Source organism: Medicago truncatula, chromosome 1 (assembly GCF_003473485.1).
Source record: "Medicago truncatula cultivar Jemalong A17 chromosome 1, MtrunA17r5.0-ANR, whole genome shotgun sequence".
In the NCBI taxonomy this organism is placed as follows: domain Eukaryota; kingdom Viridiplantae; phylum Streptophyta; class Magnoliopsida; order Fabales; family Fabaceae; genus Medicago; species Medicago truncatula.
Window position 1 is genome coordinate 29,593,511 of NC_053042.1, and position 12,044 is coordinate 29,605,554.

The 12,044-nt window shown below is 36.4% G+C and overlaps 1 protein-coding gene across 1 annotated transcript; it reads left to right on the forward strand.

Moving 5' to 3' along the window:
• The first annotated feature begins 1,390 nt into the window (after window positions 1-1,390).
• Window positions 1,391-3,435, forward strand: LOC25483765 (auxin response factor 17). The gene is made up of 2 exons (XM_013612471.1): window positions 1,391-2,341; window positions 3,007-3,435. The coding sequence occupies exons 1-2, from the start codon at window positions 1,391-1,393 to the stop codon at window positions 3,433-3,435; spliced, it is 1,380 nt and encodes a 459-aa protein (XP_013467925.1).
• Window positions 3,436-12,044: the final 8,609 nt, after the last annotated feature.

Genomic DNA, 12,044 nt, shown 5'->3' on the forward strand with positions numbered 1-12,044 from the left:
AAAAGAGTAGTTTATCTGTTGTCCACTATAAATTCAGTAGTCATCTATTATTTGCTAGTTTTTATCAAACAAAGTCTTAGTTGTTGTCATAGTTTTTAATCATTTGTGTTTTAGACTATAGGAGAGTCTTATAAGTTGTTGATATAGTTTTGAATCATTTGTGTTTTAAACCAGGTTAAGTCCAATTCGTTGAGGGAATACGAGCCATGTTATGGAAACACCTTAGAGGCACACTCAAGCGAACCCAGAGATGCAATCAAGACCTCGTGATTATGATCACATGCCAAACAACTTTTACACAACCCTTTCAAAATCAAGGATTTAGGAAAACTCAAATACTTCCTTGGATTAGAAGTTGCTTATTCTATGCATATCACAATGCTTCACTCAGATTTCTAAAATATCTCAAAGTTTATCCAAGTGGCGACTTGTTCTTTCCTAGAAATCCACCAGTTCACCTTCAAGGTTTCTCTGATGCTGACTGGATAGGATGTAAAGACACCAGAAGATCAATCTCTGGTCTGTATTTCTATCTTGGCAATTCTCTGATCTCATGGAGAACAAAGAAATATCTCACAATCTCTCGATCATCATCAGCAGCTGAATATTGTGCCTTAGCTGCTAGCATTGAACCACATTTGATCATAAATAGAGATTGTACAACTATTATTAATAAATGAATTCATTATTTTCATTCATATCATAAGAGTAGGCGCCGGTTCTGACTTCATCGATGATGATGGGTTCAAAATATTAATTTTCTACATATATGAATTTATTTTTACTTGTGTGACTCCCTACTTAACTTGCTCCAATAGGTATATTCTCCAAGAATCAGTTTTGAAGTTTAAGAACCTTCTAAGCATTTCCCATTGTGTAAATACTTTTCATGCTAAGTAGATCTTTATTTTGACTCCCATTTTATTAATTTTGAAAGAAAACCGTTGTGTGTAGAAGAATACTACAATTCATCATATATTTCATATGACTCATATTGGATTCTTACCAAATTTTTTTATCACATTATCAGAAGCTTGCAGAATCAAAACCATGTCAATCCTTGGCAGGTTCAACTTATTTCCCCCAATAGAAGGCCAGTTTTATGAATTAGGATTAAACAAAATATTAGTCTACATTCCATCTCATTTTTGTTGCTTGTAGCACAAGCAAATAAGGCAGTTAGTTTTCTCAACTAAGTCTGGAAAGGGTGTAACTGAATCATGCTGACTCATTATCATGTGAAATATAATAGAAGTTTCTCTCAATTTCTATGAGTTTTCTCTAATCTTTCTTCAAGAGATAATCTTTCTGAAATATAATCTTTCTTCATAATCATTAACTTCAAGATATAACTAATTTTTTCTGTTCTCCTGTTTGCAATACCTCCACCATGTCTCCCCCTCAGCCACGCTGCGTGAACCCAAAAATATGGCAAAGATGCGCTGGTGCCGGCGTCATAATTCCGAAGCTTCACTCTAAAGTCTACTACTTTCCAAAAGGTCACTTAGAACATGCTTGTACTTCTCCTAACGATCACACAATCAACATTATTAATCGTTACCGTCCATCCATTCCGTGCATCATCTCCACCGTCGATCTCCTTGCTGATCCTTACACTGATGAAGTCTTCGCCAAACTGCTCCTCACTCCCGTAACAGACGGTTTCATCCAAGAATCTCCCAGGGATACTGACCAAGAAGATAAGGGCGACGACAACGTTGTTTCTTTTGTGAAGATTCTCACAAAATCTGATTCTAACAACGCCATTGGATTCTCTGTACCTCGTGCTTGCGCTGACTTGATCTTACCGAAGCTTGAGTTTGAGGTTCCAATGCGGTCTCAGAAAATCTTTGTCACCGATGTTCAAGGTGAAGTCTGGAATTACAACCATACCTACCATGGGAAACCTAAGAGACACGTTTTAAACAATGGCTGGACTCTGTTTGTGAACAAGAAGAAACTCGTCGCTGGTGATTCTGTTGTTTTCATGAAAAACTTAGCTGGAAAGGTATTTGTTGGAATCCGCAGGCACATGAAGTTTGCTGCAGCTGAAGCAGCGGCAGTGCCGAAGGAGAAGTTAACTGAGAAAACGGTTATCAAGGCAGCAGAATTGGCCGAGAAGAGTATGGCATTTGAAGTTGTGTATTATCCGAGTCCTAATTGGAATGATTTTGTTGTGGATGCTAAAGTTGTTGATGAAGCAATCAAGATTAATTGGGAATCTGGAATGGGAGTTAAGCTTTCTTTGAAGAATGAAGAATCTTTAAGGATGAGATATGTTCAGCCTCAGGGAACAATCTCTAATGCTCTTTCTAATGTACCGAATTGGCGCATGCTTCAGGTAATTTTGGTCTTTTTCATGCATGATTCATTTAGATGATTTATAAAATTATGATATAAGTAAGTTACTACTGTTCTGAAACCAAACCGAAGTTTAGTCCATAACATTAGCAGAGTGCATCCCACTGCAACACAACTTATTCTTGCTATTTTAAGTATATCATTTAGGAACATTAGATGCAAAACCATCAACTGTACTAATAGTTTTTGGAAGAGTCGATTATTGACATAGGATCATTAGATTATTGAGAAACCTACAAGTTTTTTAGCTAATTCAAAACATTTGGACAATACTGATGAGTGGAAAACCAGAATCAGGAAATTGGAACTGTATGTAAGGACTGAAAACACAATATTTCCGAAATAAAATTTTGCTAAAGCACAAGGTGTGCTAAGCTATACCAACCAGAGTTCTGCAAAACAATGAATAAGCCTCAGACAGCTAATGTCAATCCTATTCCTCAGATACATTACACAGTTACTTGTTTTTCTAATGGGTCATGGCGCATGGTATTCTGGTTTTTATGTTAAGAATTGGTAAAGGACTAATGTTTCCTGGTGCCAACCATGCAGGAATTTAGGTATGATCATTAGATACATAATTTATCATATATTTCAAATGACTCATATTGGATTCTTACCTTTTTTTTTATCACATTATCATAGGTTAATTGGGATGGACACGAAAACTTGCAGAATCAAAACCATGTCAATCCTTGGCAGGTTCAACTTATTTCCAAAGCACCTGAAATGTATCTACCATTTCCAACAAAAAGGCCTAGACTTGCTGAGGGTAACAATTTCTTGGAGGACAATTCAGTGGAAAGGTTAACTACCGTGTCAAAAGAGCTAAACACTGGTGGTCCTGCTTGCGATGACTTGTCGGCTCATAACCATAGTAGCTTGAACACTGTTGGCACAAAGTTTGTTGAGACCCATAACTGCAACACACAAATAGCTAGCTCTGGTTCAATAATGCTGTTTGGTAAGATCATACAGCCTGTTGAAGGCAATTTTCATGATCATGGTACCAAATTAGAGGCAACGACAACTAGAACAAATAGTGCTCAACAAGGTTTGGTTGCAAACAAGTAGTATAGTAATTGAACTGTGTTTCCTTCTTGTTTTTCTTACTTTAAAAATGATAGAATAATCTACTGTTGTTTTTTACTACAAATTTCCTATTCAGAAAATGGATCATTTTATATATTTAGACCCGTGGTTGGCCACAGTCATAAGACAAATATAACAATCACAAAAATATCAATTTTTACTTATAGTGGAGAGGTCTTCAGTTTATGGTACAGCATCTGCAATAATCTAACAATCACAAAAAGAGAAAACTAAAATATTACTTATATCTTTGGTCATATTCAGTATAGTTTTTGCTACTGGTATACATTTCACATTTACAATAGTTACTTACTTAGAGAATGAGTGCTTTTGAGAGAGAGATGAATGCTTGGAAGAAGAAAAACTAGTTGGTGCACTAGAGTAGGAGCACAAAAGTATGATATAATAACTATTGACATAGTAATTGTTGCAATTAACTGTTAAACAAAAGTCCCTATTTTTATAGCACAAAATCCTTGGTATGAAGCCATTATCTTTTTGTTCCTTATGCAAGATTGAATGAATAATTGAATTGAATATGACATAAATTATTTAGATCATGTTCGTTAATGTGCTGTGTTGTTTCATTTTTTATGCTTATAGAAAAATTGGGATACGGATCTGTTTCGATTCAATTGAGTTATTTGAGCTTATATACTAGCTAAAGCACTTCTGAGACTATTTGTGTGAAAATAGATTATGAAAACAAACAAATCACAGTAGTATTATAACAAACTAAGTTTACGTTTGGAGTTGAGAGGCAGGTTCCAGGAATTAGAGGTTATCTTGAAATGTTTCATGTAACAAAAATGTAGGACTTTTATAAACTCTATTGAAAAATGGCAACAATTGTCTTATGTAGAAATTGTTATTCAATTCCTTTAAAGTCTCAGAAATTATTCTTTTCGACATGACATTTTTTCCCCTCAAGAAAAACCTTTAGGGAACTTGTTAGTTAGCAAGACCCAACTTTATAAACCTGCTGAAATTCGATGAAAGACAGGTAAAATCTTCCAGTCTTCGATGAATCACCTCTAATGATGGTTCCACGCTATAAGCTACCACTAAGAGACAGTTGAAATGTATAACAATGTATAGGAAAAATAAACTGTTAAGCTTGTCTAGTCAACCGCATGCAAATCAAGAACCATAAACTCATTTTTAATCAAAATCAATTCTAGATTAACTCTAAAAAAAATTAGGAGGATAAAAGTAGATGTGATTGTTCCTTTTGACTTTAGCAATTGAAAGCATGTAACAAGATAGTATACTAAAATGGTTACACTCTAGATTAACTTTTTAGTTTGGTTGCAATGTATTACGATGTTGAGTTTTATTGCATCATTGAAATCCGAATTTGGCAGGTTGTAATAAGACTAAGCAAAACTGTGTGAATCTTCTAATCTTGAGGAATGCAAGAACTGCTTTGGTGGGTAAATCTAGAACATATGCGACCATGCAAAACCCTAAAGATAAATGTATGGATGTTTCTTCATCGGTGAAATGCTCATTTTAGAAGAAACAAGTTTGCAACGATGATAATATTGTAAATGCAAATGTAAATTGCTTTTGCAACTAATATATTTCTACTAACAAAAGGATTCTATGGATGTAATTTTTTTTTTTTGAAGGAATGGATGTCATTTATGCTAACAATAGATTATGCAATAGAATAAAAAAAATATATGGAATTTTTAGAAATAGCGATGATGTAGTTTCTCAAATAGATTATGCAATAGATTTTATGATTTACTTTTGTTGTTTTTTCTTTCAAAAAAAAAAACTAGACTTTTAGTTTTGTTGAGGTGATGTAAGTATTTTAATCAAAATATATTACGTTAATGAGAACTTACATGTAAGATTAATTATTCCAAATAATATCAAAATAAACTTTGAATAAAATATAGCAGACAAATATGAATGTTTTGCAGAAATATTACTCATAATTAAATAAAAATTGATTTTTTTGCAAGAAATATCTTTAAGAAAATAACATAAATGAGATATAACTTTTTTTTTTTGTCAATTCTCATATGGCTTAAGAGTGTGGTTAACTGGTGTAGCAGTTAACTACACAAGAATTGCTCCTCTAATGATCATATTATGTTATGTATTGTATGTGTCTGTAGTGCTGTGCATGTGTTGAAAATTATAAATTGCACTTATTAATTTTGTTTTGGCTATTAATATTCTCAGCAGGTAATTGTTGATATTATATTTTTTTTTTTTTATGCATTTAGTGCTTAAAAATGGCATTAGAATTTAGATCAACTTTGACAGTTTGTAGAGGAGGTTTAGTTTGTTTTGCAAAGGCATACTGATTTCAAAGAACCTTGATCCAATAACATTGCATATTCGCTAAAACTTTCTCCATCTTCTTTTGTTGTAATCAAAACCATGATACTTTCAAATAGTGTAATGGACTGCAATTTAGAATATGGTGAATCACAGTAATGAAACAAATGGTTATTGTGAATAATTACAAGTAATGTTGGATAGATTGAAGCATGATGATAGCTATGAATATGGTTACTTAATGTTACAGAAGCAAACAAGATTGAGTTTCTTTTTTTAGAGGTGCAAAGAAGATTGAGCTATGATCAAGTAAAGCCTTAGAAGAAGAAAAAATTGTTTCTAGCACTTCTTTACTCTCAAAATCTTACTTCAAATTTAAAAGGCTTAATTGCATGTTTAGTCCCTTATGTTTATTTTAGGTTTCAAATTAGTCTCTTATGTTTTGAAAGTTTCAAGTTGGTTCAAAACGTTACTCACATTGGAATAAGTTAGTCTCTTCTCTCACTTGACCGGTTAAAGAATCGGGTTTACAATATGGGTGATGGAATTTATCTTATTTAGAAAATCAGTTTTCTCCCCATCTCAAAAAACAGATAAAATGACGTTAAGCCTTAAACTAACGTCAAGTGTGGAAAAACGAAAACAAAAGGATGGATAGTGTAAAAGTAAAACCACACATATTTTCATACTAAATGTGTGATCATACATCAAAATATCATAGAGACGATGCAGAAATAGGCAGCGTCCCTTACCAAGTAGTATGTATTAATTTACATTAGGAGAAAAGCTACAGCAAAAGAGCTACATACTTGTTACACATCTCTGTATAGAAAAACTGATGCCCGGGCAGGACCAGTCTTTCTATAAAGGCTCGGGTAATTTCTTAGAAATATCTGAAATATAGGATGAAACCCTCAACCAAAATTGCAGACAGCTCTACCAAACTCAGTAAGCTAACACATGTTTTCAAAAGTACTAGTCATCTAATTCTTTTAATGGTCTAGATCCGTAAATTATGGCCATTATGTCTAATCCCAAACGTAAGCTTTTGAAAAATCATAGCTTAGACTTCCCATTTGATGCTTGTATTGTCATACTGAATATTGATATTTTATTGAGGAGGTTTATAAACAATAATATTATATCATCTGATGAACAAAATGTAAATATTTAGTAGAATAAGTAATAATTGAAAGAAATGTGTGTAACACAGGAAGTCGCAATTAGCACGTAGTGATGCATTAGACTGATACTTCAAATTTTCTGGTCGAACTTCTCTGAACTACTACTTACAATTTCAATATAGGCCCTTGCCTTTCTATTGATTTTCCAATGATACATATACAATGTCAGATTTTGTGTCTATTTACTATACAATCATGACTATTTAATGACAATTATATTTTAATAATAACAACAATATTCTAATAATGACAATGATATTTTAATAATTCTAATACACCCCCGTAGTCGAAACGGGAGGTTGACGAATGTTGAGACTATCTCGAAAATCATCAAAGAGTTGCAACGGAAGTCCTTTGGTGAAGATGTCAGCGATTTGGTAACGTGAAGGGACATGTAAGACTCGTACTTGGCCACGGGCGACTTTCTCACGCACAAAATGTATATTCATCTCGATGTGTTTGGTGCGTTGATGTTGGACTGGGTTGCCGGATAAATAGACAGCACTCACATTATCACAATAAACCAGAGTGGCTGTTGTGACTGGGCAATGTAGTTCCAACAGTAAGTTTCTAATCCAACAAGATTCAGATACTACATTGGTGACTCCGCGGTACTCGGCATTGGCACTGGACCGAGAGAGGGTGTGTTGACGTTTGGCAGACCATGAGATTAAATTGTCACCAAGACAAACACAGTAACCAGAGGTGGATCGCCTGGTGTCCAGGCAACCAGCCCAATCTGCATCAGTGTAAGAAACCAATTTGCTGACAGAGGAGGGATGTAAGTGAAGGCCGAAATCAATAGTGCCATGAATATACCGAATGATACGCTTCAGTGCTGACATATGTTGCGTTTTAGGGTCATGTATGAATAGGCATACCTGTTGTACTGCATAAGAGATATCGGGTCTTGTGAAAGTTAAATATTGTAGTGCTCCTGCAAGACTCCGATATTCAGTTGGGTCATGATATGGATTCCCAGAAGAGCCACTAAGTTTTGCCTTGGTGTCGACTGGAGTGGGTGATGGTTTGCAAGAGGACATGCCTGCTCGTTCTATAATCTCCTCTGCATATTTTCTTTGAGACAAGAAAAGACCACCTGTGTGTTTAGTGACAGATATTCCTAGAAAATAACTTAGAGGACCCAAATCCTTCATGGCGAATTCAGAACTAAGTTTAGACATAATAGAGTCACGAAGAGCATCAGATGAAGCAGTGAGAATTATGTCATCCACATATAGAAGGATATAAGCAGTATCAAGGCCACGATGAAAAACGAATAAAGAGTGATCAGAGATGTTGTGAGAGAAACCCAATGTGGCAACATAGTCAGTGAATCTTTGGTACCAGGCACGCGGTGCTTGTTTTAAACCATAGAGAGATTTCTTGAGGAGACAAACATGCTCAGGATATTGTGGATCACAGAATCCAGGAGGCTGGTGCATATACACGGTTTCGTCAAGATTTCCATGCAAAAAAGCATTTTTGACATCTAGTTGATGGAGACACCATGATTTGGATATTGCAATGCTAAGTACCATGCGAATAGTGGCTGGTTTGACGACAGGGCTGAAGGTTTCACCACAATCGACACCTGATTGTTGATTAGCACCATTACCTACAAGACGAGCTTTGTATCGCTCCAAAGAACCATCAGATTTCTTCTTGTGCCTGAAAATCCACAAACTTCGAATAACATTAGCATTAGAGGGACGAGGAACTAATTCCCACGTCTTATTTTCAATAAGAGCATAATATTCGTCTTTCATGGCCATTTTCCAATTAGGATCTCGTAACACATCAATGGGATTTGTAGGTAAAGGAGAGATAGTTTGGTTGGTTGATGAGTGTAGGTTGAAAAGCGTACGAGGTTTGACAATACGGTGTTGTGAACGGGTTCTCATTTGAGGTGAATGAGGTGCTGGAGGGGAAATGGATGTTGGAATCGGTGGAGAAAAGGTGGTAGGTGTAGTTTGTGGAGATGAGGTCGTTGTCTGGGAGGGAGAAGGTGTTTGAAATGTGGGTGTAGGTTGTTGGGCCGAGGAGGTTGGTGAGAGGGGAACACTTGTGTGGTTTGTGGTTTGAGGGGTAGGAGTTTGTTGGGCTGCTGGTGATGGTGATTGGGTGGCGGTTATGTTGGGAGAGGGAGTTGTTGGATATGTGGTGTACAAGTGTGAGGGAAGTAGAGGGATTATGCCATCATCTAAAAAATTATAGTCAGCCGTTGTAGGAGCATTCATGGTGGAAAAGGGAAACGTATTTTCCTCAAAAATGACATGTCGAGAAATAATGATTTTATGACTTGACAATTCATAACACTTATAACCTCTATGGTTAGATGGATATCCTAGAAAGACACATGGTGTAGACCGAGGTTGGAGTTTATTCCTAGTGGTGGATGGAATTAATGGATAGCAAAGACATCCAAAAACTCGGAGGTGTGAATAAGACGGGTCTTTTTGGTAGAGAATTTTGGTGGGTGATTGGAGAGTGAGTTTCTTATTTGGAAGTATGTTGTGTAGGTAAGTGGCCATTTGAAGAGCATGGTGCCAGAAAACTGGTGGAATAGAAGCATGGGCAAGGAGAGTTCGAATTATATTATTGATTGTACAAATTTTTCTTTCGGCTTTTCCATTTTGAGGGGAGGTATGAGGACAAGAGAATCGAAAAGACATTCCATTTTGTTCACAAAACTTATGAAAAAGAGCATTATCGTATTCCTTGCCATTGTCACATTGAAAACATTTTATTTCACGTTCAAATTGTGTTTTAATGTGAGCACGGAATTGTAAAAAAATGGAATGTACTTGTGATTTGTTTGAGATTGGAAAAGTCCACAAAAAATTAGTAAAATCATCAAGAAATAACACATAGTAATGATGCCCTCCGGAGCTTAATACCGGAGAAGTCCAAAGATCGCTATGAACAATGTCAAAAGGCATACAAGTAAATGACAATGAATTGTAAAAAGGTAATTTTATTTGTTTCCCAAGTGGACAAGAGTGACAAAAGAAATAATTTTGAAACTTATTACATAGCAAAAGTTTGTTTCGATGAAGAGAATTTAAGATAGGAGCTCCTGGATGTCCTAAACGACTATGCCATAACTCATTAGATGAAGCAGCAAAGGCGGATGGTGGTAGTGTTGTTGTGTTTGGTCTTGTGGGAATAAGGTAAAGGTCGCCAGAACTGTTACATCTCATTAAAAGCGTTCCTGCATGCAAAACATTGTTTAAGCTTAGGGAATTGGGTAAAGATGCATTACCACAACCAATTACAGGAATATGATGACCACTTCCAACAGTAATATTATTACTCGTATTAAAATAAGATGTGAGATTACCTCCATTGCCCGTCATATGAGAAGTCGTCCCGCTGTCCATATACCATTGATCATCAGGAGGAGAGATGGAGAAAGTATGCATAGCAGCTTGGATGTCAGTCGGAGCATAATAAGATGAGCCTTGCTGACTGTTCATATGAGGTGGAGCAGTTGCCATGTGAGCTTGCTGAGGTTTAGGACCTAGTATGCCTGTTTGTTGATGGGGAGCACCGGTTGTCAGATATGGACACGGTGGAGTGGCCCATGGCTGCCATGGATATGCCCACTGCTGCTGTCTGGGATATGTGGGAGTGGTCCACTGAGGCTGGGAACGACCTCCACCACGACCATTGTTTCTGCCCCTGCCACGGCCACCACGACCATTGTTTCGGCCACCACGACCAGCACCACTGTGGTTGTTGCGGTGGTTGCGCTGCTGAGAGGGAGTTGCTGAGGCCACGTTATCATCAAGAGATGATACGAAAGCAGAGTTGCTGATGGAATTTGTTGCTTTCTTTGCTTTAGCCGTTTCTTCCAAGATAATCATAGAACGAGCTTTGTAAAAAGGTGGAAGAGAGTCTCCATGACGGATTTGTGAACCCACCGTTGCATACGCATCTGTCAGGCCAGAGATAAGTTGAAGAACAAGTCTTTCGTTAGACACGGGAGCACCAACATTAGAGAGTTGATCAGACAGGGATTTGAGATGTTGACAATATGTGGATGCATCAGGAAATTGTTCCATATGGACGTTAGAAAATTCTTGCTCTAGGTAGAGAGCCCGAGAATTTTTATTGTCATAGAAAATGTTGAATAATTTGTTCCACGCATTTTCCGCGGTTGAATCCCGCTCAATGATGATGTGAAGAAGGTCATCAGAAATCGTGCCATAAATCCATTGAAGGACAACAGCATCAAGACGTGCCCAGAGATTTGGATCGGCGTCTTTGAGATTAGAAGATGATGTGATTTCAGATGGGATGATATGATCAATGACTTGATGAACACGGGCATGGATTTTGAAGAGTTCAGACCAAGTGTTATATTGACCCTTTTCAATACTTAGGGTAATTTTGATAAAATTGGTGATGTTAGAGATGGTGAATGCGGGATGAATGAGAGGATTGGTATTTTGTGTGGTTGCAGAGTTTTGGGGAGAGGAGGAAGATTTGGGAGTGGAGGAGGGAGATGATTGTGCGGTAGACATGATGAGAGAAAGGAAGCTGATGAGAGCAGCGTGGGTGAGATGAGAGAAAGAAGAAGGTTGTGCAGCCGGTTATGTGAGTAGAGCGGCGGCACAATTAGGTTTAGGATCAGTACCTATGCTTACTGATACCATATTGGAATGATAGGCCCTTGCCTTTCTATTGATTTTCCAATGATACATATACAATGTCAGATTCTGTGTCTATTTACTATACAATCATGACTATTTAATGACAATTATATTCTAATAATAACAACAATATTCTAATAATGACAATGATATTCTAATAATTCTAATACTTTCGTTCTTCAATTGAGGCAACATATATGACTTTGTACAAGTGAGAGATTAAAGTTGAGTTGCACGAGTAAAGTTGGAGGTTTTTGGGGACACCTATTAGGGAGTAAAAATGGAGAAGATAAGTTATATTATCAATGTGAAAATATAACTTTGATCTACATAGATGAACAATGAAAAGCTTGTATAACAGAAAAATTTAATTTACAAATCTGAATTGTACATTGTGATCAATCACTTATTTAGTTATCAATCCTAACTAACTTATACCACTGTTTATAACAAA

Bases quoted from the DNA above. Each gene is read 5' to 3' on its own strand.
- LOC25483765 (XM_013612471.1), top strand. From the start codon at position 1,391: ATGTCTCCCCCTCAGCCACGCTGCGTGAACCCAAAAATATGGCAAAGA. The intron at 2,342-3,006 runs GTAATTTTGGTC...ACATTATCATAG, and splicing joins CGAATTGGCGCATGCTTCAG to GTTAATTGGGATGGACACGA.